Below are 27925 nucleotides of genomic sequence, written 5' to 3' on the forward strand. Positions count from 1 at the left end.
TTTCAATTGTTAGCCTTGGTGCATATATTTTTAACCCTTCCAAAATGTAGTCTCTGCATCTATAAAAAAACAACAAGAAAAACAACAACAACAAAAAGCAACTACACATAGTATTGCTGTGAGAATTAATAAGAGAAAAATGTAAGTAGAGTACTCAGCACAGAGCATAACATAACAGTTTGTAATAAACAGCTACTCCCTTTCATCTTCAATTTTTATTAGTTAAAACTATTTTTAATTGCCACTCCAATAAAAAAAATTTGAAGAATGGCTTGAGTTAATTATACTCAAAAATAAGAAAGCTTATTTTCTTATTAAGCTCCTGAGATTTCAGAAGATTGCTAATATATTTTATAAGAGAAAATCTGAAAATCTCAGTCATCAAAACAGAAAGTTAGAAAAGTAGTAACTGTGTGAAATCCACATAATAAAAGTCCTCAGGGATAGACAGCATTGCATAACTCCTATTTCCCAATCTAGAATATAAGAGGGAAAAAGGTCAGAAACAAAAATGCAATTTCTGTTGAAGTTGCTGCTCAGAGACACGTAAATTTAAAAAGACAACAAATATTGCTTCTAAAAATTATTATTCCTATGATCAAAACAAATTATGTGGTTCAAATATATCTATTAAAATATGATACAATTTTCAACCCAGACTATTACCTGAGATACATAAGTATTTTGAGGATGTATTTTCCCCCATAATTTTAAGATGTGTTATAAGAATTGAAAAATTAATGCCCTATATTTAAATTGACCTAATTGTAAAGGTTTTGGATAGTGATACCAAGAATGTCCACAGTCTTTGCTTTGAAAAATGAATTCATTGATAGAATTTCAAGCAGTAAACAACAGTCTGATGAATGACTTAAGTATGTTTTTTAAAAAACCAGACATGGCCCTAACTGGTTTGGTTCAGTGGATAGAGCGTCAGCCTGCGGACTGAAAGGTCCCAGGTTCGATTCTAGTCAAGGGCATGTACCTTGGTTGCGGGCACATCCCCAGTAGGAGGTGGGCAGGAGGCAGCTGATCGATGTTCTAACTCTCTATCCCTCCCCCTTTCTCTCTGTAAAAAATCAATAAAATATATTTTTAAAAAATTAAAAACCAGACATGTTTTCTATGTTTTGTATCTCATAATTTTGGAAGGAAAGGACTTTGGAGTGGGCAAACTCAGTTGTATCTTTAGAATATTCTCAATCATTTTTTAAAAGTCAGAAAGAGAAACATTTCCAATAAACACTGCCTTTTTATTATAATTGCATGTGAAACTATGAGACTTTAAAGAGGATGTTTTGAAAACTGAGTATTTTAGATAAGCAATTATGTCACTGCCTGTGATAATGACTAAAACTGCCTTCACCAAAGATTGTCGCCTAAATATTCAAAATGCAGACTAACATAAACCACTGCGAACATTTATGAAATCTTTGTGTAGTTTGAAAATGGAGTTGCTGCTCATTTTCCCTCAGGATACTTTAAAAATAAATTTCCCGTTTCTAAAATAATCTATGGATATTACCATGCATATTTTACAGGCAAATGCAATGTGTTAGGAAACAAAAGCATTAGCTCACTGGAAGAATCATGAGACTTTACACTTTAGAAAACAGGAGTGTTTGTGGGGCTAAGCAAAACTTCTAGAAACTTGGGATCGGGAAGCAACTGTAAAACCATTGGTGTCATCTCTTCATTTGATAGAGGAAGCACAGAAGTTACTAATGCAAGGTGATGTACCTCATTAATGGAAGAATAAAGTCATTACCCAGGAGAGCCTTTGGCTCTTGTACTACCATATCTATTATCTATTATAAAAAAACAAAAATGAACAAAATATGGAAATGTCTTTTAAAATATAGAGCAAATATAAGTATTAAATTTACACATTTTTAAAAAACCACTAAAAAGGATTCAAATTGATAAAGGAATACGCACCACAAAGCTATTTGAAAATGTATTAGCATCTTAATTGCTGATGTTTCCTGTCTTCCTTGGAGGAGATTATACATGAATGTTAAGTAACACAATTAAGTTAGGATCACCGTTGGTTTATTTAAATAATCTGTGCATACTGCAAGCTAGGCCAGGACTATAGTATATTTAACCCACAACTAGGGCACTGAACTGATATCTACAGATTCGGTTCTTTATTCTATTCATCCATATTAGAATTTCTTAAGATTGGCCATAGGTAAACCAAGTAAAAGTTGTGCATCTATCTATCTAAATATATATATATTTTTATTTTAGTGAGGGATGATGTATTATTTAAGCATTTGTAATTCCATATCTAAAAAAATGTTTTTACATAGAAATCCAGGTTCACAAAGATGAACTGGGGGTTCTGCTAATAAATGAAACTGATTCTGTTAATCTCTTCTAATGACTGTGACACAAACAGGAGCAATGAATTAGAAGAAAATATCATCACAAGTTAGAAACTATATCTTTAGTGCTTTAGAATTTTACAGTATTAAAAATTATACTTATGCATATGTCAAGGTACTTGGCTCAAAAATGGAACAGAATATGTTTCAAGTTAATAATCATAAGAAATCAGACACATGAAGGACTTTGACAATCTCTAGAATATGGCTAATATGCAAAGTGTCCTAGCAGGAGTTCGACTGGGAGACCAGGAGTCCTATTGCTCACTATGATGTGCACTGACCACCAGGAAGTGGCTCAGAATGAAGGAAGGCCCTGGAAGGCAGCCAGCAGCCAGGGAAGGGAGGCCCAGGTGGGCAGCTGGAAGGCCCTGATGGCCCTGATTGCTGGCCAGGCCTAGGGACCCTACCCATGCACGAATTTCGTGTACCAGGCCTCTAGTTGTTAATGAGAGAATGTTAGTCCCATTTATCTGGGAGAAAAATGAATATACATTTGACTGGGAGTTGTAGTTGAAAAAAATGTAAAAGTATACGTTTTCATAATAAGGTGTTGAGTAAAAATTATCCTATTATCCCCAAATAACTTCTGCAATATAAAACCAGAAATAAAGATATGCTAAGTGCCTTGCTGTTCTAAGAGACAACAGAATAGAATCAAATCCAACCAGATACCACCACTGTGGCCAGCACCACACCTGTCTTCTCCTTTCCACCTGTGAAAAGATGTCTTGGGGGAGGCCCTGACTCTCTCAGGTCAAGAGAAAAGAAACACCAGGAGAATCACTAGCAGCTGGGCAATCTGGCAGCTCACTCCTCAGTTTGTCTGCTCTGCACCTATTCCTGAGTAATGGATGAAAGAACTAGAGAAAGATGCAGGGCAGATAAAATTCTATGGCCGTGTGGAGGAGGCTGCAATACCACATTTGTCATGACAACCAGGAATGAATTTCCAGGAGTTCACATTTAACCAGGGAAGGTAGGTCACCAGGTAATGAGATTCCAGCAAGTGTTGTGCGTGTACTGCGCATTCTGAGAGCTAAAGCAGGGAAAATAGGTCCACACAAAAACTTGTTCTTGAATGTTCAAAGTATTATTTATAATACTCCAAAAGTAGAAACAACCCAAATGTCTGTCAACTGAAGAATGCATAAACAAAATGTGGATTGTTGATACAATGGAATATCATTCCACCATATAAAGAAAGGACGTACGAATACATGCTACAACATAGCTGAACCTTGAAGACATTATGCTAAGAGAAATGAGCCAAATTCCAGAAAGTGAGAATAGTAACTCCTGCATCTGGGATTTAATCCTTCTACACAAAATGGGATCAAATGTTTTCTAAATTACAATGTATGTAGTTTACAATTGATAAATTGCCATTGAATAAATAAACATATGGTAATAGTGCTAGAGAAAACAGAGAGCAGCTGGATTTGGAAAGGATAAAGCTAAAGAAGAAAAGACAGGAATATCAAGTGCCCAAAAGAAACCTAAAAGAATAAGTAGCACTATTCAAATATTCATAGGTTAGGGGGGTAAATAAACCAAATAAACCAATAAACATATATGCATAACCCATGGACACAGATAATAGTGTAGTGAAGGCCTGGGGGAGGCTAGAAGGGGGTCAATGGGGAAAAAAAGGGGGGACATATGTAGTAATACTTTCAACAATAAATATTTTTTTTAAAGCAACTTTTTAAAATACATTACTCTAAACACTAAAAATGTAAATGTTCAAATTGCATTTTTACTCATTCTTTTTCTCCCCCAAAATTCTCTTCTCCACTACTTGGGATCATTGAAATATACCTGTTATTCTAATAATATAGGGAAAGTCCATCTATGGACTGTTTGGTTCTGTATATTGAACTGCATCACAAATACAAAAGTCTTCAGTCCATATGAGTAAATGTTAGAAGCAGAACTCAAGGGACTCTACTCCAGTAGTTCTTTATGCAAACTGGTATTGAATAGATACATGTGCTTACTTGGGTAGATGCTGTGCATGAGACAAGAAAAAAACCAGGGCTGCCTTTCTCTGGGTGGTCCAGTCTTGCAAAGGGAATCCTTCAAGTCTCTGTGGCTGTCATCATAATCATTTTGATAAGCTTTGAAGGAGCCCAAAAAGTAATTTAAGCAAAAAATAAGACATACTACAAAGGTGAGCATTGTTTTTTTAAGACTCTTTCCATGAGTTCAGTGTTTTGGCAGCATAGGTCACAAGTGAAAACAAGTTCTCCTCTGCTTTGAGGTTAACATTACTTACACGAACTGATCATCTGTTATTTCCTTCATTATTCAAGTAATAAGGTGTATATTACAGAGCTGACTTCTAAACTGCTGTGTCAGGGTATCCTTCTGGTCAAAGATGGTAAAAATGCTGGTGATGATAATGACAGTAACAACAATAGTTAATATATATTGAGTGTTGAATATGTGGATAGGTACTGTGTAAGTACTCTGGAAACATCATTTCATGTTTGCTAACAATTACTCTGTGAGATAGGTATTATTATTATTTACATCTTTCAGAGAAGTAATTTACCAAGTAAGTAACAAGTAACTTAACCAAGGTTTATAACTAGTGATGGAGTTGTGAGATAATACAAAGTAGATATATTGGTCTCTGCCCCTGGTTCCTGGCACAGAGTTCCTAAAACCTTATAATTCCCTAAGTGTTAAGAGTACTAGCAGCATCTTTTGTTATAATATTTGGGCTCTGACCCTGGTTCCTGACAGGAATCCTTGTAATTTCATGGCTGATAGAAATATCTTTTATTCTAATAAAGCTACTCTGGGTGGGCTTCTAGATGGCTCCTGGATGGGGCTGTCACCAAGCCATGGTTAGAAGTTTAGAATTTTCAGCCCAACCCCCTATCCACCAAAGAGACTGGAGCTTGAAATAAAGTTAATATTTGATTAGGCCTGCATGATGAAGCTTCCATGGCTGTTTATCTGTATCTTTTATTATATCCTTTAATAAACTGGTAAAGGTTTCCCTCAGTTTTGTAAGCTGCTTTAGCAAGTTCATCAAACCCAGGAAAGTGACTTATGGGAACTTCCCATTTGTAGTCAAGTCAGACAGAAGTTGTGAGTAACCTGAGGACCTACTCCTTACAATTGGCATCTGAAGTGGTGGAGGAATAAAACACCCAGATGGTGTCTTAGAGAATTTCTTGGTGTGGAGGAACCCCTAATCCCAAATTTGTTGACCAGAAGTGTCAAAAATGAAGTGCTCCATGTGAGTAGTCAAGATACATCCAGGTGGAAACCTGAGTAGTATTCCTCTACAGGTCTAGACTGAGCCCAGGCAGTATGACTCCTGAATTTGTATATAAAACAACTGAGCTCAACTGCTTCCTAGGGAAATGCCCATTCTAGATCAGCAGTTCTGGAGAAAATTATGACTATGATATTTCTCTCACACTGCGGTCCCTCTGGCCACCATGCCCCTCCCATCAATTTCTGCCTTTGTCCAAGAAAGACATCCTCTGCTGCTCTTCACCACAGATGACCTCTCCAGCAGCCACAGAGCTTCTCAGTTCTTCCTCCTACAGTCAAAAGTGACTTGGCCGGCATTCCCACAATTCTTCCTTAAGTAATAAGTGGTACTAGAAGCATTTATCTGTAGCACAGTTGCTTTTCAATCATCTTTCCAGAGATAATGTCATAAGGCAAAATAGGCAGTACTACATAGGAACAGCAGACAGAATTGTAGGACTGTCAGAGGAAGCCTTTTTGGATAGGTGGGCATTTTGAATTCCTTCACAATGAACGATACACAGAATGATCCCTATATTAAGTGCTTAGCGATAAGTCAAGGAAAAGGGCACATAAAAGCAGGGGAAATGTAAAGTACCAAGATAAAATATACAATCCTTAACACTCTTTACTGGACTCATACTTTCTGTGTTTACTTCTCCAAATTCGTATCTCATCACTGCTTCACTTATTTTTGAGTACTGAAATACTTAACCATTGTCAATTCCCCAAAAATCTACTGAAGGACCATAGCCTATTCCTTTTAGTCTGTCACATACCCCATCCCCGCCAATAGCTTGTGATAAAGCTATATCTTCCTCCAATTCTCGTTAAAAAGCTCTCCCTGAACCTTGAAGTAGTTATAAGTGCCCCTACTATGGCCTCCAATGGTTCCTTGTATTTTCCTTATTAAAATACTCATTACATTGTACAGTAACTGGAATTATCTATAACATCCTTTGGAATTTAACACCATCTTCATGAATGTTTGGAATGATTTGATCACCTGAGGCAGAGACTGCTGGCTCTTTTTTAATACCCATGTTCTTTTCTGCTCCCAGGATGAAGCTAGGCTCTATGTTCAACCTCCTATACTGTTAGGTATGATCATGCTACTCAGTTCTATCCAACAGAATATGCACAGAAGTGATAAGAGCTATCACCATAACTGATCCATCTAAACCATTATGCAATGCTTCCTTATATACCCCCTCTTCTAAATCTGGGAAGGAAATGACCCCATAGTGAACTTGGAAGCCAAAAATTAAAATTGCAAAATCATTGGCAGCCTAAGTTTCTAAACAGTCATTTAAAACAGACTCCCTTCACTTAACCTAGAATCACTTTGGACTTTCACTTGAAAAAGAAATAAGCTTCTTCTTTTTAAATCTTTATAGCATTGGTATGCACATTAGAAATCTATAAATATATGATGAATACCAAAAAAAAGACACACAAGTGGATGAATGAGTAGTTGAATACTTTAAGAAATCCTATTTTTATCATACTAATAGTATAAAAATGGCTAATATTTATTTTATGCTTATTATGTGCTACTGCTTTCTAAGATCCTTTGCATAAATTATTTTATTTAATACTCTTAGTGATATCCCAAGGTATGTATTATTATTATTATCTCATTGTAAAGATTAGTAAATTAAAGCTTAAATCGGCTTATTCAGTGGCAATGCATCAGAATTATTAAGTGGTGAATTAAGATTCAACACAAACAATTTGACTCAAAAACCCATGTTTTGACCACTCCAAAATAAAAAATTCCATGCCTAAATTACTTCTGCAAGCAATACAAAATTGTCCAACTACTAGCAGAATAAAATAATATTTTATGTTAATAATACTCTCTCTTGATATAATCATATTCCGGAAAGAACTAAGAATTCCTAAAATTTTATGATGATGCAGAATACCATCTTGTGTGTCCTTTTAAGTACAAGAAACTTAAATGATACCTAGAAATTCAGTTTTAGATTTGAAGATAAAATCCAAGTTTTAAGGTTTCTAGTGTTATTTTAATCACACAAACAGGGTTTTGGCTTCTTCTGGTTCATATATTTTAAAAGAGAACAGCAGTTGCCTTAGAGAATTCTAGATGTCATTAACTCACCAGTTTCATTAAATATATAGAATTAGAGCTTATTCTTAAATCAGTAATCAATTCATGCACATTTAGAGGTCAGCCCTCAGGTTAAACTTCCCTCAAAATCACTTTGTTCTCTAAGTTAAGAAAATCCATTGTGATCTAATAGTGTCATCTTCATCATGTCCAGAAAAAGCCTCCCCACACAATTGGATCAATATCTATTGTAGTCTAGACTAGATTAATTGGGTTGGTGCCTATTTGGATTTTAGTCATTTTATTAGGAGTCTCAGACTGGCTTTTAAAAATCAATGCTTTCCAAAATTTTCATTTTGAGGCCAATTTTCTTTTGCATTAATCAGAAGTTTTTGCATTTTCTTATTTATATTTTCAAATTTTTATGAAAGTTAAAGACACTGCATGAATACTTTCTGTGACAAGGCAGACCTGAGAAATTGCTTAGAGAAGCATAGCCAAGGCAATAAGATGATATTCTCTTTGAACAGTTTAGGGCAGAGTTCCTCAAAGGGGGGGGGGCAGTGTTCATTTACCTATTCTCTGAAACCTGCAAGTCCTCACACTTTAGAAACATTGAACTCAGGCTTGATCCATTGTATCCTACCTTCAGTACTAGAAGGTACATGAAGCTCACCAAAGAGAACTTTTGTTAGGTCTGCTTTCAGTTCTCCAATCACTCAGCTCCTGCATTCTCTGTTAGCTCCCCTAATCCTTTGTTTAGGTCCAGGATCAGACCTAATTAGTCACTTAATTCATACCCACCCTGGTTAACAACCCAGTTCACCTGAAGAGTCCACGGGATGAAACATTGAATCTTACTCATACTCCTCCTACGTATTTCAATGTGCTCTTCCATATCAAAGTCCCCATATTGGATCCCCCATATTCCACGATTTTTCACATTAACCTGATCCCCTTTTCTCAGTTTAGTAAAATGATTATATGTTCAAGATAATACATTTATGTGACTATTACATAGTATAAAACATGGTGCAATGAGAAAAGAACACTTGAGTTGAGTATGAGATAGAAACAAAAGACTACTGCTTTACTTCTATCTCTATAGATCTTGGTTACATCACTTGCTATCTCAATTTCTTCATCTGTAATGATAATCCCAGATTCTCTACTGGTTTGCTATGATGAATGCAATAACAGGTACAGAAATGCACTATAACTGTCATGATCCCAATATGGAATATTCTCATTAATTATTTATGAGGTCTTTGGCTGAGGCCATAGGAACTTAGACTTATTTAAAGGCAAAACTGTCTAACTTTGGGTAATCTGAATTGTACCTAAACCTTGGTCTCTGAATGCATACATGGAGATAATCCTACCTCATGGAATTATTTTAAGCATTTCATAAAACAATATAAATAATTCTTAGTCTAATGACTGGCTCTGGTAAATGCTCAAAAAATAGTATTTTCAAATAATGACTGAGGTTTGGAGTATGTATTGGCATTACTATTTTTATCTGATTCAATTATATTAATAAAAACTGTAAAATTATAATGTCTGAGGAATTTAAAATACTAAAGCAGAGTGCTGATCCAAATTCTTAAGTCATTGAACTTTAACACAAGGGAAGTAGCCACAAGAACACACTGTTAGAGATATTTATGTAAATGAATCTAAAATGTTTCTTCTCTTATTCATATGTCCTCTGGATGTAAAGGAAGGAAAAACACATAGGTGATGCAATACCTCAGTTCATAGCTCCTTTCATCAACTGATAAGCAATGATCAGAGCTAAACAAAAACCTTGTAGCTACATGGAGAAAGAGATTTTTCTTCTCTCACATTGCAGCTTAGAGATTTGTGGCTGAGAAAATGACTAAGTAAGTAAGCAAATAAAAGACCACTTAGGAACCACAAAGAAACTCTTCCCAGAGTATATTGTGTATGCGGGTTGGATGTATCAGCATTGTTCACTTTAGCTCCACATCCATATTTCATATGAGTTAAAGTGGAGGGAAGCACCCCAGAGAATTAATACTAAAGGTGTCCCAGAAATTACTGAAAGGTTCATGTACAGTCTTCCTTCGCTTCCAACTTATTTTTGAGAAAAGGAAAGATGTTTGGCTACAATATGTATGTTCTAGCAGAGGTCCATTAACATTTTCTCATGAAATTAGTTTGCTTGAGAGACTCAGACATTATGTTCCAGCTTAGTAGAAATCAAAATTAATATTATACAAATATAATTTGCCTCTTGGCCTCAATGTGCAAGTTCATCATCTTGAACCAAGGTAAACAATGAGAAAAAGTATGAAAGATGCCAGTGAACTGAAGGAGACTATCGGTTTCAAGCAAACCCCTCTACTTCTTAGAGCGCTTGGACCCACAGTGCTTTTTATTTCCTTACTTACCAAGGGCTTGGTTTCATCTTCATCTTTGAAATAATATAGCTGATCTCCCTTGAGCACAAACCAGCGGGTGTGCCAAGTCTTGACAAAGCCTCCTTGCTTCCTCAGCCACCCACACTTCACGGCATTATTCCGCCCTTGGCCTTGTTGGGGGTTCTCAGCGGAGTCATTGTTCTCCTCCATTATCAAGCTGATGGACTTTCCTATTTAGCAAACAAACAAAAGAGATAATAAGGTGCTTGATATATTCACTCCTGAAAATCACTCCTACCTCTTAAAAAAAAAAACAGGATGAGGAGTGAAAAATGTATATCAACTCACTTGCCAAATTTCTAGAAGCAAACCACAGACCTGACAACATTGTGCCTGGGGAAAACTTGGAGAGAGTTCATTGTGTCTTCCTTAAGTGAGCTAGTCAGCTGGGCAATAACATCCCTTTTTTACTAAATAGATCTAAAGATGGGAAAGTTCTGGAGGTAATGTGTTAAGAAGCAATTTTTTTAAAACTAAATCAACCAACAAAAACCATAACTCTCATGATAATGGGCCTCTGTGTTTGGAGTGTACTGATTGGGGCCCATTTGCACAGGCCTGTGATTATCTGAGCAAACACTAACCTGACACATGTTAAAGTTTAAAGGGACTATTTTAAAAACCTCAATGGAAGACATTTGTTTTACATATGTGAAAATTTCTCAAGATGTATCTGGCCCCTTTCCCCCAAAGTGTATCCTATTGAGAGTTTCTTTGGCCGGTCAGGAATCAGTGCAGCTGAAAAAGTTTAGGGAGAAAAAAAAATAATTAAAATAAAATAAAACCCTCAGCTCAGCCAGTTCAGTTTCCTTCAAATACCAGGACTAAGTCAATTGCATGATGAAGAATGTTGCAAGGTTATGTGTGAAGGAGTATAGGATCGTACACACTATACTAATACATAGCAAGGAACTTAGTTTATTGTAGAGAAAATCTTAATCACCAGGGGAGAAGCTAAACTGCCACAGTAAAATGGGGAGGTGGCTTTCTGGGAGAACCAGAGACAAGTGGCTAAGAATAAAAGATATTTTCCTGCCCCGAAGGCTTTCTGCAAATTCTTACTAATATTGCATATTTTTATGAAAAGTTCATTCTTACCCTTGTATCTTTGGTGAGGATATAAAGATACAGACTAAGTAATAAAACAGAATATTTCTGTCCTGGTGTATCCAGGCACAAAGCTCCTACTTTTCTGCTTGATTCCAGAAAACAAACTGACTTTTTGTCTAGTCCTTCTTTTCACCATTGATTTTTTCATTGATTTGTATGTACACCGTCCTAATTCTAAATTCCATGAAGTTCCCATTGTCAGCCCTTAGTTATTTAAGTTTCTTCTTTGAAGGGACAGGGTCAGACCTTCCATTATTGGACCTTTAGTTTCTGACTTTAGTCCTGCCCTCCCAGTTGCAGAGATGAAGCAGAACTTTGGCTCTAATTAATCAGGTTGTGAGCATCTCAACCTTCTTCTCAGTAGTTTTGCCTCTTCCACTGGCATGCATTCCAAGCTATCTCCATCCTTGCTTTCAACTCCATCTCTATAAACTGCCTTTAAGCTTCAAGTAGGCCACTTGACCACCATCTGTCTCATTCAATATTCAGTTTCCTTTTTAAACCGAAACATCCTTCTCACTAAATAGGCCCTCATCACTATAAAACATCTTGAAACTTCCTTTGCTGCATAAGGCATTCCCAAGTCAGAAACACCTTCCTGCAGGAAGCATTCCCCCATCCTGTGCATGCATGTGTGTGCAGATTGGATCATGCCCACTGCTTCAAAGTTTGTTACGCCCTCAGGGCAGGAACTTTCATCTCTTTTCTTTTACATTACTTGACCAAGTATAAGGAGCCATGTAAAGCTCACGCTAAATGAACAGTAAATGCTTAACATAATTTAGATAATAAGTATGCTTATTTAGACCACTCTAAATAATTGTTTTGGTCTCCTGGTATTTAAATTGTTCAAATCTACACAAGTTGTTACTTCATCAGCACCTATTTATTCTTTGACCAAATACCTTAACTTATAAAGTTGAACTTATAAAGGTATTCCTTAAAACAAACATTCTAACACACACACACACACACAACCTAGAATTCATGCACAACAGACTCTTTCCTTTGGCCCTTCTTTTTCTTTTTTATTTTCTCTTATAATTCATGTTTTCTATTAAGTTTGAAAAATACCCTCTAAAATTCTTCAAGGTAATTAGGAACCTGCCATCAATAATGTAAAAAATACAACTGCCCAATTTTGTTTATATCTACCATTAATGCCTTAGAAAAAATGTGTGCACATTAGAACATTGTTTATAATTCTTCTTACATAAGTTGTTTACAAGTCTGGTGAAACCAATGACAGCATCCCCCCATGAACTCCTGGCTATGATGCCTCTAATTTCATAACTTCAGAATGCATCAGCAAGTATTTCAATAGTACTAATTGTAACAATTCATTAAACAGAAATGAAAACAGATCGTATCATATCTCCAAGAGAAAATAATGCCACAACTATAGCTAGATGAGTAAAACTAAGGTTTATTAAAATAACTATGATTTTTATAGAGGAGTTTTGATATTTCTTCAGAAATTAAATGGCTCAAATTCTATCCTTCACCTATAAAATGACAATGTTGGCCCGGATCATTTCTAACTATGGTGCCTTCCAGCACACTGAAATCCACCACCTCTCTAATTCCATAAGCTTAAGGACACTAGATATCCTCCGCATTTCATACCATGTCTGGCATGTGATGAAGCTCAATCAATGTTTAATGAATCAATAAATATTGCAATAGGTTTGGTGCTTGATATCTAGAAGTGAACATGACCTCCCTCTGAACCTGATCCTGCCCCAAACCTGATCTTAGTAAATGGCACCATGATACACACAGTTGAAAAAAAATAATCATCTTTGAGTCCTGACTCCTCCTCATCGTGTCGATCAGATCCATCAGTAAATTCAAAAATATTTTCAAATCCATCCGGTTGACTCCATCTCCATTGCCACCCTATGATCCAAGCCATCATTATCTTTGACTAAATGATTCTCATAGCCCTCCAACTGGTCTCATAGCTTCCATTTTAACCACAAACACTAAGACATGGGCACATGCTCACACATATTTTATTCTCCACAAAGCAGCCAAAGTGAGCTTTTGAAAAATTAAATCAGGTAAGGATTCTCTACCCTTAAAAGTTGATGGGCTCTAATTATGCTTCTTTTAAAATCTGGAGCCTTACCATAGCCTATACATCAGGAATCATGTGGCATCTATTTATTTTTATTTATTTATTAATATTTTTATTGATTTCAGAGAGGAAAAGAAGGAGAGAGAGATAGAAACATCAATGATGAGATAGAATCATTGACCGGCTGCCTCCTGCATGCCCCACAATGGGGATCGAACCCACAACCCAGGCATGTGCCCCCAACTAGAATCAAACCGGGGACCCTTCAGTCCGCAGGCTGACGCTCTATCCACTGAACCAAACCGGCTAAGGTGAGGCACCTATTTATTGATCTAACGTCTAACCTCATCTCACGCCATCTATCCCTCAATCCCCCCATTCCAACACACACACACACACACACACACACACACACACTTAAAAGCCCTGATGCAAGCAACCACACCAGCTTACTACCAGTTCTGGAAACACCCAAGTCCTTTATGCCTTGATGATTGATACCTGCTGATCTCTGCCTGAGCGCTCTGCCCTGTGCTCTTTAAAGGCTGACTCTTTCTCATTCTCTAAGTCTCAGCCTAAAACTACCTCCTCCCAACAAGGCTTTACTAATCACCCAGTGAGTTACTTACCCTCTTTTTATTCTCTAACTGAACTCTGTCCTGTCTTCCTGACACTTCTTTAAGTTGTTATTTCTTTAGCTCTTTATGGCTAATCACCCCTCCAGGAGATCATGAGCTTCAGAAGGCCAAGGACTTGCTTTTCCTCACTGCAGTTTACCCAGTACCTTTCAGAGTGCTCACTTGGTGTTCAGTAAACAATGTAAACTTGGTGAATGAAGCTATGTAACAACCACAGTAGAATTCATACAAGAAGATTTTGGAGAGTTTTTACATTGCATTGAATTTCTTAAAGAAGATTGTATACTCTAAGAACTTGATTTGTTTTCCTCTGACATAGGAGACTTTAGCATCAAAACTGTTCTTAAACACAATGTCAAAATCTTCAAACTTAAATGAACCTGAAACAGTCCTTTATGAAGAAATATAACCTTCAAAATTTACACGTGTTAGCCTTGTAGGAAATGCACACAATCAATTGTGGTTAAGCATGAAGAAAAGTATAGTGTAGTCATTCAGCTTCTCAGAGAATACCTAACTGAATCTCCTCTGGGAAAGGACTTCCACTGTGTTCAGGGGGTGGCAGCTGGATGGTACCTGAGATTACAGAATAGAACTATCAACTAAGGTGTTTAACATATCAACCTAACAATGACAATATAACAATAACATAATTTTTTACTCTAAACTAACAAAAAATAATTGAAAAGTTATGTCTTTATATCAATCTTAGAAAAGAGCCTTAATGAAGGCTACTGTACCATACCAGGGCTTAGAAAATTACCATCATTTGATGGGTTTATACCTTTGAATTATCTTCCAGGTGTGGAAACTGATTTGTACATCCAGGTGTGTGGTTCTTTTTTGCATCCAGGTGGTCTAGGAACACAACAGTATCACGTGGTGCCATCTGAGATGAAATTCCTGCTCCTAACAGAATTTCTAAAAGTCCAACAGCCACACACATAGGTATTTATATTTGTGACTTCAAGAGAGAATATATAAACCTGCATGTAATCAAAGATGTATAAAAATAGAATGCCATATGCCATAGAGTTGCAGTGTGTTTGGATTCATCTATGGGACTACACATGTTTAGCAAACACAAGAGACTGACAAAGAAGAAGGGGGCTTGAGAGGCGGTCAGAGAAAGACAAATCCCATATGATTTCACTTATATGTGGAATCTAAAGAACAAAATAAACAAAATTGAAATAGACTCATAAACACAGAGTGGACTGGTGGCTGCCAGAAAGGAGGAGGGTTGGGGGAGTAGGTGAAAAGGTAAAGGGGTTAAGAAGTACAAATGGGAAGTTACAAAATAGTCACAGGGATGTAAAGTGCAGCATAGGGAATATAGTCAATAATATTGTGATAGCTATTATGTACGGTGCCAGTTGCCGTACTGGAAACATTGAAGGGAATGCTGTGTAAAGTATGTGACTGTCTCTAACCCCTAAGCTGTACACCTGAGATCAACACAAAATAAAATTGAAAGTGAAAAAAAGGAGGAGGGAGCTAGATAGAAAGAGAAGGGAGAGAGAGAACTTAGAGAATAAGCAGTTTCACCATTAACGCCTCCACTACACCCAGTGAACACATGCTCCCATGGGGGGGAGGCGTGTGCCTACAGCCAGTGTCAGTTCCCTGGGCCCCTGTGGGGTGTGTCACTGTGCAAGTGTGACCCCGGAGTTTCGGAGTTCACATGATTTCACATGGCGAGGCCCTTCAACACAAACTACTCCAGTTGCTGAGTGAAAGAACAGTGATCTGTTCTATTGCTCTGGGAGAAAACAAAAATAAAACTGGCAGGTTTGATAAAATACTGCAATTTGTGAGAGATGTATGTAACTTTCAAGTGTAATTCTGTTCAGATTCAATTGTTGCCTTTTGTTGACATTAGAACCTCACTCCTTTGTAAAATGAATGTGATTGCACTGTTCACGAAAGCCAATATTTATCTTATTTTAAAAAAACACACAACTTTGTCTTGTAGCTGTTGCTAACATGTTGGCTTGTCAGGTAGGTTTGTACATTTTATTGTGCTGTACATCTCAGTGCTAGCATCTATCCTTTCTATGGGCAATGGTTCAAAAAGCAAAACATAAAGAAGGAATGAGATAATGTGTGCATATGTGCATGCATATGTTTACATGTGTGTACATGTGCCTGCATACACGTGGGTATGTGTGTGTGTGTGGTGGGTGTGAGTATATATACACTGTGTGTGTTTTCTCCCTAAGGAAGAAAATTCTTAAAAGGCAAAACATTTGTTGAGATTCTTTTCTCATTTTTCCAAAACTCAGTTCCAGGCCACTGGAAGACATGTATGTATATTCCTGCAGATCCCACATCCTTTGAGGAAGTAAACAACATAAAAGAGCTTCGCCACTCAATGTTCACGGGACAATCTGATCGTGGTATATTACAGTCAAAACCCATGAATGTATAGATTTATTCTTATTATTTCCGAGGACATTTCTTCAATAACCACAATTATTTACCTAATTTAGAACTTAATATTCTAAATATTCAAATAATTTCAGGCTTGATCTGGCTTTCTCTCTCTCTGCCCCGCTCCCTTTCCTCCGGCAGGCGCCGAGGGACAGCTGTGTGAGCACACAGGGGAAAGGTGCTCCCTGCAAGCCACAAAGAGCCTCACCAGAGCCTGACCTCCTGGCCCCTCAATCTAAACCTCCAGCCTCCAGAACTGTAAGCAAAAACGTGCCTGTCATTTACGCCACCCAGTCCATATGCTCTATGTTATGGCAGCCAGAATAGATTATGGCAATGCACATCTACAAAAGAGATGTATAAGAAAAAATTAAAAGAACCAAGTCTTAGAAGCTTGTTGTAAGGTAACTGCTAACTAAAAAAAGCTGATAAGTGAAGAACAGTTCACTTTCTGTCCTCACTCTCGACCACATCACCTCTTCATTTAAAGAATGAATCCAACCGCGGTGCCTACAGGGCATAAGCACTCTAGGTCTGATATTGCAGAGGCTCCGGTGGAAATTGTCTTTGCTGCAAGACCAGTTCCAGGAGCTTAAATCTGTTTTCAGGATGCAATTGTATTTCTTAAAGCACCTTGGGCTGCCTCACATGGTTGGTTGTTCTCACTGGCAGGATTTCATGGTTAACTTTTTTTTTTTAAAGTTCATTCCTTTTATATTTACTTTTATTTTTCAGTTACATTTTACATTCAATATTATTTTGTAATTGATTCAGATGTACAGCATAGTAGGTAGGCAATCATATACTTTACAAAGTGTTCCCTCTGATATTTCAAGTACCCACCTGGCACCATACATAGTTATTGTAATATTATTGACTAAATTCCCTATACTGGACTTTACATCCCTGACGATTTAGTGACTATGAATTTATAATTCTTAATCTCTTCACATTTTTTACTGGGTCCTCCAATCCCTCTCCCCTCCTGCTATCATCACTCTGGTCTCTGTATCTATGAGTCTGTTTAAATTTTGTCTGTTTATTCTGATCTTTAGATTCCACATATAAGTGAAATCTTATGGTATTTGTCTTTGACTGGCTTATTTCACTCAGCATAATACCCTCTAGGTCTAGCCCTGCTGTAGCAAATTATAAGATTTCATTCTTTTTTATGGGAGAGTAACATTCCATTGTATACATTTACCACAGCTTTTTTATTTACCCTTCAGCTCCTATACAAAAGCTTCTCTAGTGCCACTGCTATCCCCTACCTAGACATTCCCCTTCCATGAGAACATCATCATTACGGACATCATATTCATCATCTGGCCATATGCTTAATACTTTACAGTTTTCTACACCATAACTTATTGACGATAAGTGCTCCCTGGAACCCCTCAAACTAACCAGGATATATTGAATACACAAAGGTTTGTTGAATAATTGTGAATGAGGGAGGGAGGGAAGGAAGGAAGGAAGGAAGGAAGGAAGGAAGGAAGGAAGGAAGGAAGGAAGGAAGGAAGAAAGAAAGGAAAAAATACATTAGTCAGTCTTTGGGTCCTACTAGAATTGACCCCAGAAGCCTGAAGGTTCCCTAAAGTACAGTGCAAAAAGTCCTAAATATTTTATAATTAGACAACAATGAAAGTACTACAGTCCAAATTCTCCCACCTAAACCTAATCCTTTCAGCTTTTAGCAGATGAAAACTAAATTGAAATTCAGAAACTACTGAGTTTCTGTCTCACTGGTGATGCTAGCCTTACTCATAATTTGAGTTAAAAATAAACTTTTTTTCTAAGCCTGAAGAGATTAAGCGTGAAGAGAACAGAGGAATTGAGTAAAGTACAGTTTAAAGCAGTCACGAGAAGAGCACACCTGGGGGAACGTTAACAGTAATAATTCTTATAAATGTGCAGTTATTTTCCTGAGGAAACACTAAATATCCTGTTGCTTGATTCATTTGAAATTATATTGTCCAAAACATCAGGGAATAGAAAATTATGTATATGTTGGGATGAATCAGGAATGCCAATTTACATTTTTTATTTTAAGCTTCAATATTTTCATATTCATTTGGTAAGAAATCAGAATGACTTACTGGGATTAGTTATTTAAAAGAAAACTTCTTTTATGCATTTACTTTGTTTTTATTGTATGTAAAATGCCTCATACTTTCTAAGGAGGATCTTCTTTCTCTTAAGAAGATTTTCATTCATTAAGGAGAAAAGTATTTAAATATATACTAAGATAGGTTCCCCACCACCACATCACTATGAGAGGGAGGAGTAAAAAAGAGAACTACTGGAGTTCCCAATGCTGACGACCTGAGTAGAAACAAAAATAAAATCAAAACACTTTACCATTGATAGGATTAAGAGAGAAATGGTAGACACATGGATAGTACTGCTGATCTGCAAGCTCCTGTCAGACATTGTTAATTAATCACAGTTCTTTTTCCTGCAGAACCTAAATACACTCCCAGATGCCGTCTCAATACAGCAACTCTAAACAGTCACATCAATCACATAGGAAAAGGAGAGGGATACTGTTTGTTAATTCAATTGTATAAACAAACCAAGAACTAATATAAAATAGAAACTCATGTACTTCCTACGACAGAATACCATTTAAAATGGGGAAAGAAGAGAAAATCAGCTCTTTTTTCTTTCTTTCTTAAATTGAGGTAAAATTGACATAACATTACACATACAAATGTATAATCATTACAGTGTAATGATTACACATTTATATATGCAGTTATTCACCAAATAACAACAGGGATACATTCTGAGAAATGAATCATTGGGGATTTTGTGTTTGCACGAACATCATAAGGTACACTTACACAAACCTAGATGGTAGAGCCTAGTTCACACCTAGGCTTCATGATATAGCCTATTGCTTCTAGATTACAAACCTGCACAGCATGTTACTGTACAAAACTACACAAGATGAAAGCAAGCAAAAGAAAAAAAATGAAGCAACCAAGAAAAATGGGAAACATAAGATGTATGAGGCTACTGCCAGCATCACACAGCATACTGTTTTACAGCAATTAGTAGAAAGAGTGCACTCTAAAATAATGATAAAAGTATAGTATAGAAAATACAGAAACCAGTAACATAGTTGTTATCGTTGTCAAGTATTATGTACCGTGCTTAATTATGTGTGCTGTACTTTTATATGACTGGCATTACAGTAGGTGTCTCACCAGTATCACCACAAACATGTGTGTAATGCATTGTGGTATAATGTTATGATGGTGATGCCATCACTATAATAGTAATTTCTCAGTTCTATTATAATCTTACTAGTAGCCCTGTGCACGAATCCGTGCACCAGTAGCTCTCTGTGGGACCTGGCCGCTCCGCACCCACTGCCCAGAGGCTCTCCGCAGCCCAGAGGCCCATCTGTGGCCAGGCGCAGAATGCTTGCTTCATCGCCAGGGCTGCTCTCCCCCTCCCCCCGGCCGCTTTGTGCCCACTGCCCAGAGGCCCTCTGCGGCTGGGATGAAACGCTTGCCTCATCGCCGTGGTGACGAAGCAAGCATTCTGCCAGGCTGCTCATGCTGCCCACTCTCAGTGCCTTCCCCCCACCCCCCCGGGACTGGGGGACTCCAGAGGAGCTGAGAGGACTGGGTGCTGCCATCTTGTGGCTATGGGCGCCTCCATCTTTGTGACGGAGTGATGGTTAATTTGAATATTACCCTTTTATTAGATAGGATGGGCCCACCATCCATCAGATCCATTCTTGACTAAGTGTCATTATGTGTGCATGGCTGTATTGCAAAATGATCATCACAGTAAGTCCAGTTAAAATTTGGCACCATACACAGCTACAGATTTTTTTCTTATGATGAGAACTATCAAATTCACTTTCCTAGCTACTTTTAAATATGCAATGCAGTATTATTAGCTATAGTCACCATGCTCTACATTACATAAAAATATGGAATGCTTCATGAATTTTCCTGTCATCCTTGTATAGGGGCCATGCTAATCTTCTCTGTATTGTTCCAATTTGGGTATCTGAGCAAAAAAGTCATCTCCTTTTAAGGAAGAACTAATAGTTTGCTGAGAGCTCAAAGAGGGCAACAGTCATTGCATCACAAAGAAAACAGATTTGAAGCAGAAAAGGAAATAGGAGTTGGATATCCCTTATTTTATTTTAATTAGTCCAACCTATTACTAGACCCTTAAAAATAAGATCAGAAACCTGATTTTATAAACATCTCAACTTTTCAGCTTTTGTGTGTCCCTCCCCTCCCCTTACTCATAGTTCAAAATTTTGTTTTAAAAAGCTGTCTCAAGAAACAAAGAAAAGAGGTTTTCCACACCTAAATCTGAAGAGTAATGGGATTATAATACCCAAAGGATGGGGAAACAAGGGCAGCAATGAAGGAGAGCTTCTGCACACATTGGGAGGAGTGTGTAAAAGGGGAGGGAGGGTTGCAAAGCTGAACAAGTGGAAAGCTGAGAAAGACAGTCCGGCTCAGGTGGGGAGAACCTGATCAGCTGGGTCCTCTGCTCACAGTAGAGAAATAACCTCCTGGCCTGTCACTTATAGAATTTCTCCATCTCTGTCCCCTCAGGGTCACATTTTTAAGCTGAGATAAAAATGCAGACAATAGGGTGGTGAAGGCTTGGGGCAGGACAGGAACCAGGGGTGGAGGGCAAGGGGGGAAAAGGGGGAGATATCTGTAATACTCTCAACAATAAAGATTTTAAAGAACTTGTCTGAAATACTTTTTTGTAAAGTTATCTTTATTGTTGAAAGTATTACAGATGTCCCCCCTTTTGTTTTCCCATTGACCCCCTCTACCCTGCATCAGCCCCTCCCAGGCTGTCATCATGTCTGTGTCCATGGCTATGCATATATGCACATAAGTTCCCCATTAATCTCTCCCCACCCACCACTCAACCCCGCCTTCCTTAAATATTACTTTTAATGTCAGATTCCTTTAATGAGTCCAACCCCAGAAGATCAGATATGTTGTCGATTACATTATCCTTTCAAGGCTATCTATGGAGCCAGCTTTTTATTCAACCACACTTCAAAGAAAATACTTTACAAGCAGGTAACTGTGGCTGAGATAGTCATTCATCTACAATAAACTCTCAGACTTTTTCCTTCAAATGAAAGCTGTAAGGTATTTAATGATTTCCAATAAGGACTTCATCTTTATCAATTAATCCTACAGGTTGAACATCATCAGCCTTCTTTTATAAGTTCTGGAAAATCACTTTTCACTCTAGGTATATAAATCTTGTCCTAATCACTGAACCACAGTTGATCTCCCACTGGTTTATTATATTGAAATACTGACAATGCAATTCTTTCATTAGAATTTAAGGTAAGTGGGGACATGTCAAAATTACTGCAAAATCTGACTGCAATTCCCCTTTATTCAGCATCATTCCCATTATCATGCCCTTTGATGTATTAAACTTTGATCTTTAGGAGGTGCCATTATTCTCATATAATTTGAACATATTATAGTTCTTCAAAATATCTAATTAATACACACTTAGTTTTAGATAAACTGAACAGAAACCTAGCTTTCATGTACTTGAATATATTTACTCAGCAGTTCAATGAAAGATAAAAAATACTATACATAAAAAGACATTTTTAAAGATGTGAAGCTTGGCGGGACATATGATTTTGGCATGTCCAGAGGCCTATCTCTGGGGAACACTCTTTTGTGCCATGTTGTTTCCCTTGGTCGCACTCTCCACTGCCAGAATGTGGATCACCCATAGGTCCTGAGCCGCCTAGCAACAGTGACCAGCCCAGGGCGTGGGCATGGGACTGAAGCAGTACCAAGCGGGGGCCTTTCTTAGGTCAGCTATAGAGACACATGATGGATGAGCATCTGAGGCTGAAAGCGGTCATCTCCCCCGCCCAGTAGAAGAAAGCAGTCTGCAAAATGAGGCTCTTCCGAGACAAGCAGATGTGTGAGAAGAAAGGAGAGAGCTCTGGAATATCCATCCTAGGTCTAATTCCTGAAGTCCTGGCCTGTGTGTACCTTTCTTGAATCCTATCTTATTGTTCCCAGCAAAGTGAACAAATAAGTTCCTGCTTGCTTAATCTTGTTTGAGTTACTTACTACCCTAAAGAATCTTGATAAATAAAATTAAATTAAATAAAAACACTTAAAAATATTTCTGAAAAAGTTTTCTTTAAAATAATAGAATTCTAGGCTTACAACACAAAGAGCTTACCCTACTTTGCATCGAACACAAAAATTAATTCAAGATGAATATTAAACCTAAATTTAAAAGCTAAAACTTCTAAAAGAAGACATAGGAAAACAAATTCACCACCTCAGGAAAGAAAGTGATTTTTTAAAAAGGATACAAAAGGCCTAGCTGGCTTGGCTCAGTAGATAGAGCATCAATCTGTGGACTGAAGGTTCGCAGGTTCAATTCTGGTCAAGGGCATATGCCTGGGTTGTGGGCTTGATCCCCAGTAGGGGGCATGCAGGAGGCAGCCAATCAATGATTCTCTCTCATCATTGATGTTTCTCTCTCTCTCCCTCTCCCTTCCAATCTGAAATCAATAAAAATACATTTAAAAAATAAAATAAAATAAAAAGGATACAAAAAGTAATAACTATAAAAATTTATAAATTAGACTTTATTAAAAGTAGAAATCTGTTCATCAAAAGACATCATTACAAATTACCTTCCATTTATTTCAAGTGAATCGGCAAGCCAGACACTGTCAGAAAATATTTGCAAAACACATATCTGCCAAAAGAATTACATCCATAATATATAAATGCTTCCTATGACTCAATAATACAAAGACAAAAGAAACAATTTAGAATATAGAAAAAAATCATATAGACACTTCACAAAGGAAGATATACAAATGACCAGTTCTCATGAAAAAGTCCCAGCATCCTTATACATCAGAGAAATGTATATTGTTAAGATCCAATGAGATGTAATAACATAAACATGTGAACGATTAAAATTAAAAACAGACTGATAACACCAAATGTTGGTGAGAAAATGGAGCAACCAGAATTTTCATACATTGCTGGTAAGAGCATAAATGGTATAACCACTTTGATAAATGGTTTGACAACATCTTGTAAAGTTGAACATATGTCTGCCTAAGACTTAGCAATTCCAACCATAGATGTATAAACAAGAGAAAGGGAATTCATATGTTCAAAAAATATTTGTACAAAAATGTTCATAGTAGTTTTATTCATATTAGCCCCAACTTGAAATAGCCCAAACAGTGCCCATCAATAAGTGAATAGATGAACAAATTTAAAAGCTAAAACTTCTAGGAGAAAACCATACAGCGAAATACTCCAGGGTCAATAACAAGAACCAAATTACACATGCACATAACACCACAGTTATTATGATGAGTAAAATATGCCAGATACAAGAATATACATTTCATGATTCCATTCACATGAAGTTCTAATATAGGCGAACCAGTCTATGGTTGTAGAAATCAGAAAAATGGCTACTCTTCAGGGGGTGGATATTGACTGGAAAGGGGCACAGGGTTCTTTCTAAGGTTATGGAAAAGCCTAGTATCTTGATAGGACATGAGTTACATGAGTGTAGATATTTGTCTAAACTAATTAACTATTTCTCTAATTCCAATCTCAAACCACATGACACATTCTTGTCTTCCCATTTCCATATTTGTAACTTCCTTTTCTAATAGTGACAATCCTGGCTTTCCATTATGTTCAACATATATATGTATTTGCTCAACTTGTAGACATTTGTCTAAACCAATGAACTATACACTTGAGATTTGCACACAAATTATGTTGTTTTAATAACTTGAAAAACCTTGGAAAATATTGAATTCTATTTAGTAGGCTTGTTTTGTACTAATTGTTATTGGCTAACAATTCTGAAATTACCTTCCATGTATTTCAAATCAAACAAATAAATATACATGTTGAATATAATGGGAAGCCAGGTTTCTCACTATTGGAAAAGGAAGTTACAAATATGGAAATGAGAAGGCAAGGATGCATCTTGTGGTTTGAGATTGGAATTAGATATATCATTATGAACTTAAGGCATATAACATGATGATTTGTTTTATACATACATAGTGAAGTGATGACTACAGTCAAGTTAATTTATATGTAACCTTATTATATAGTTACCATTTTTATGTGTGATAAGAGAACCTGAAATCTACTCTTAGCAAGTTCCCAGTATTCAATAAGTATTATTAACTCTAGTGATCATACTGAACATTAAATCTCTAGAATTATTCACCCTCCCTAACTGAAACATTATACGTTTAGACCAAGATCACATGGTTTTTAACAGATAGCTACATAGACATAGAAATAAATATAGATGTACATTTAATAATGTTGTTAACTGAGAGGACTAGAAGTAATGGCACACCAGTAACAGTGAATAAATACACCTAGTGTCCAAACATTGACTTGTGAGTGCCATATACTTTGAAATGGAAGCATGACTACTTGGATGAAAGGTTGATTCCAGAGGTTGGTCAGGAAAAGTATCAGATAATCCTAGAATAATATGTTCCAGAAAGTCAGGAAATACTCAATAATCCTGTAGAAATATCAAAAGAATACAGAAGCTAGTTTGAAGTGGTTTTCACTGGCCAAATATGGGACATTTTGAGAATCTGAATAAATAATGACAGTATGGGTAATAACCAAAGAATAAAAAAAAAGACTGCATCAGTTCTATTGATATAATAAATAAAAACAAGCAATTAAACTAATAGAAGACACAAGAAAGCTCTTCTTTTCAGAATGCCAACTAATAAATATATGGAAGCAATAACAAAGTTAAAAATTATAAATGGATGCAAAAACTAGTGCTAAAATTTTGGTGGGTAAAACATATTTACATAATCTCCAAATTTCTCCCCACATACTATTTAGAAAGAGTAAAAATAGTAACTTTACTGTGGAGAAACCTGGCAGATCCAATGCCATCCAAGTTTACATCATCAATGCTGGAATAAACTGTCATTATGTGCCTCCTGATGTCATGTTCTAAGAAGGACACACTATCTTTCACTTCTGAGGTGGTCCTGCCAAAAATGCATAACTTGAACCTAATCGTGAGGAAACATTGCACAAACCCAAACTGAGGAACATTCAACAAAATAACTGGTCTGTATTCTTTAAAAACCTCAAGGTCAAAAAGACTAAAGAAGATAAAGGACCGTTCTAAATGAAAGTACAATAAAGAGACATGACAGTCAAACACAGTGATTGACCCTGGCTTGGATCCTGAGCCGGGGGTGGGGGTGGGGAATTATACAGAAAGAGGGAATTATACAGAAAGAGGGAATTATTGGAAAAATTAATAAATTTTAAATATAGACTGTGGCATATAAAATATTATTGTATCAGTGTCAAATTTTCTCACTTTGATCATAGACTGTGCAATAGATAATATTATTGTATCAGTGTCAAATTTTCTAATTTTGATCATTGATAACTGCAGTTATGTGACAGTGTATTCGTTCTTAGGAAATACACACTCTAGTGTTTATAAAGGGGCAAGATGTCTCTACTGTAAACAATTCAGGGGAAAAAAAGCATGATAAACAGACAGGTGTATAGCTAGAATGATCAAGCAAATGGAACAGGATGTAAACAACTGGTGAATCTGGGTAAAGGGGGTTTAAGAGTCCCTAGTGCTATTCTTTTAACTTTCCTATAAATGTGAACGCATTTCAAAATAAAGTGTTACAGAACACATCTGGCTTATTGTAGGATGGCACAAAGGAGAAGCAAGTTCTGTTCACTGGACCACCACCAGTAGGTTTCAAATATGCCACTGTAATTGAAAGGGTACTACACTAGAAGTTAGCAAACAGGGCTCTGGAATTGAACAGTTATCTGACCTGGAGAGAGTCATTTATTTTTTGGCCTCATAATTCTGAGCCCCCAAAATAAAGAGGTTAAATAACCTCTTTGATGTCTAAGATTTCTGCTAATTCTAAAATGTTGTGATTCTTAGAAATTCTTAGCATTTACTTCTAGAGGTAACATGATTAGTAGGAAGCTTTCCTAGTTGTTACTGTTAAGACTGCTAAAGGTAAAAGGACGGTGATAGAGCAGAAGTTTTGTTCCCTTCCTGGCCCTTGTTATTGAATTGCCATGCCATTTTAGTTTTATTCTTTGAAAATGTCATGCCTTAATTTAAAGACTATAAAAGCCATTAACTACCATCGAAAATCTATATTTAACCTTCTCCATGCTTTTAGATAGAAATATGATTTTTTACTTGTTTAATAAATAATATATAGTGTTTACTATGTGCTCACTATTCTGATATATATGTATATACACACATGTGGATATGTGCATGTGTATATATATATATATACAGATGTACCAGTCATAAAAACTTTATGAAGTATGATTATTATCCAGTTTATAGATGGGAAAACTAAAGTGTCAAAAGGTAGCTATAGTCCTACTGCCAATAAGTGGCTGTTCAAAAACAACCATGCATTCAAACCAAGGCAGTGTGGCTGCAGAGACTGTGTCCTTAACCATTGCTCTACATGGTCTCTCAATTATCACGTGAAAATAAACTCTAGCATTGAATAGACAATGCATTCAAAAATTCCATGAGAAACAAAGTAATCCTGAATTATAAAACTATTTACTCTTTATGTTGCATATATATAGCCTCAGTTTCCAGATCTATCACTAATATATTCCTACTTGGATATTTATGCACACATGTTCTGTTCTGAGTTTTTACTTTAAATTCTAAAACAGGCAGACCCTTCTATGTGAGACATTAGCGACATTAATTTGCTACTCCTTCCCCTTCAGCAGCTTGAAAGTAGTCAGGTGAGAGAGCTCAGAAGCGGCCGCTTGTCTGTCCTTGGCAGAGGCCAGCATTAAAGCCAGCCAGGCTGCAGCACACTCAGTTTCTCAACCCAAGGGAAAAGGAGTCGCATGTGCTTAGTCTTTACACAGAGAACATTTGCAGTGAAAGTGACAAATTCCTTGTTGCCTTTCAAAAAAGAAACTATCCGGCACTATGTCATTTTAGTTGGAAAAGTACAAAGTTATAATTCCTAAGGATTTTATCACAGTAGAGCTAATACATCTCTCCTCTCTCCAGGTGCCAATATCTGTAGCCACCAGTTTAGCTCACTTAGGCCTCCCCAGATGCTGTGAATTACTCATGCAAATCCCAAACTCATCTTTTTTTTTAAATATATATTTTATTGATTTTTCTACAGAGAGGAAGGGAGAGGGATAGAGAGTAAGAAACATCGATGAGAGAGAAACATCGATCAGCTGCCTCCTGCACACCCGCTACTGGGGATGTGCCTGCAACCAAGGTACATGCCCTTGACCAGAATCGAACCTGGGACCCTTCAGTCCGCAGGCCGATGCTCTATCCACTGAGCCAAACCAGTTAGGGCTCCAAACTCATCTTTCATGAGTCCTAATTGGGGCTAAGAGATA

The 27925-nt window shown here is 36.9% G+C and overlaps 1 protein-coding gene across 10 annotated transcripts in view; it reads right to left on the bottom strand.

Moving 5' to 3' along the window:
* Nucleotides 1-27925, bottom strand: part of ARHGAP24 (Rho GTPase activating protein 24) — a 523018-nt gene that overhangs the window by 381075 nt on the left and 114018 nt on the right. For 4 of the 10 annotated variants that reach the window (XM_014545980.1, XM_005874103.2, XM_014545976.1 and 1 more), the window contains exon 2: nucleotides 10155-10354. In XM_014545980.1, coding sequence (XP_014401466.1) covers nucleotides 10155-10334 — 180 coding nt within the window. In that variant the 5' untranslated portion in view covers nucleotides 10335-10354. The other 6 variants (XM_014545982.1, XM_014545979.1, XM_014545983.1 and 3 more) reach the window with 6 other exon arrangements.

This window comes from Myotis brandtii, unplaced genomic scaffold, assembly GCF_000412655.1.
Source record: "Myotis brandtii unplaced genomic scaffold, ASM41265v1 scaffold424, whole genome shotgun sequence".
Classification (NCBI taxonomy): Eukaryota; Metazoa; Chordata; class Mammalia; order Chiroptera; family Vespertilionidae; genus Myotis; species Myotis brandtii.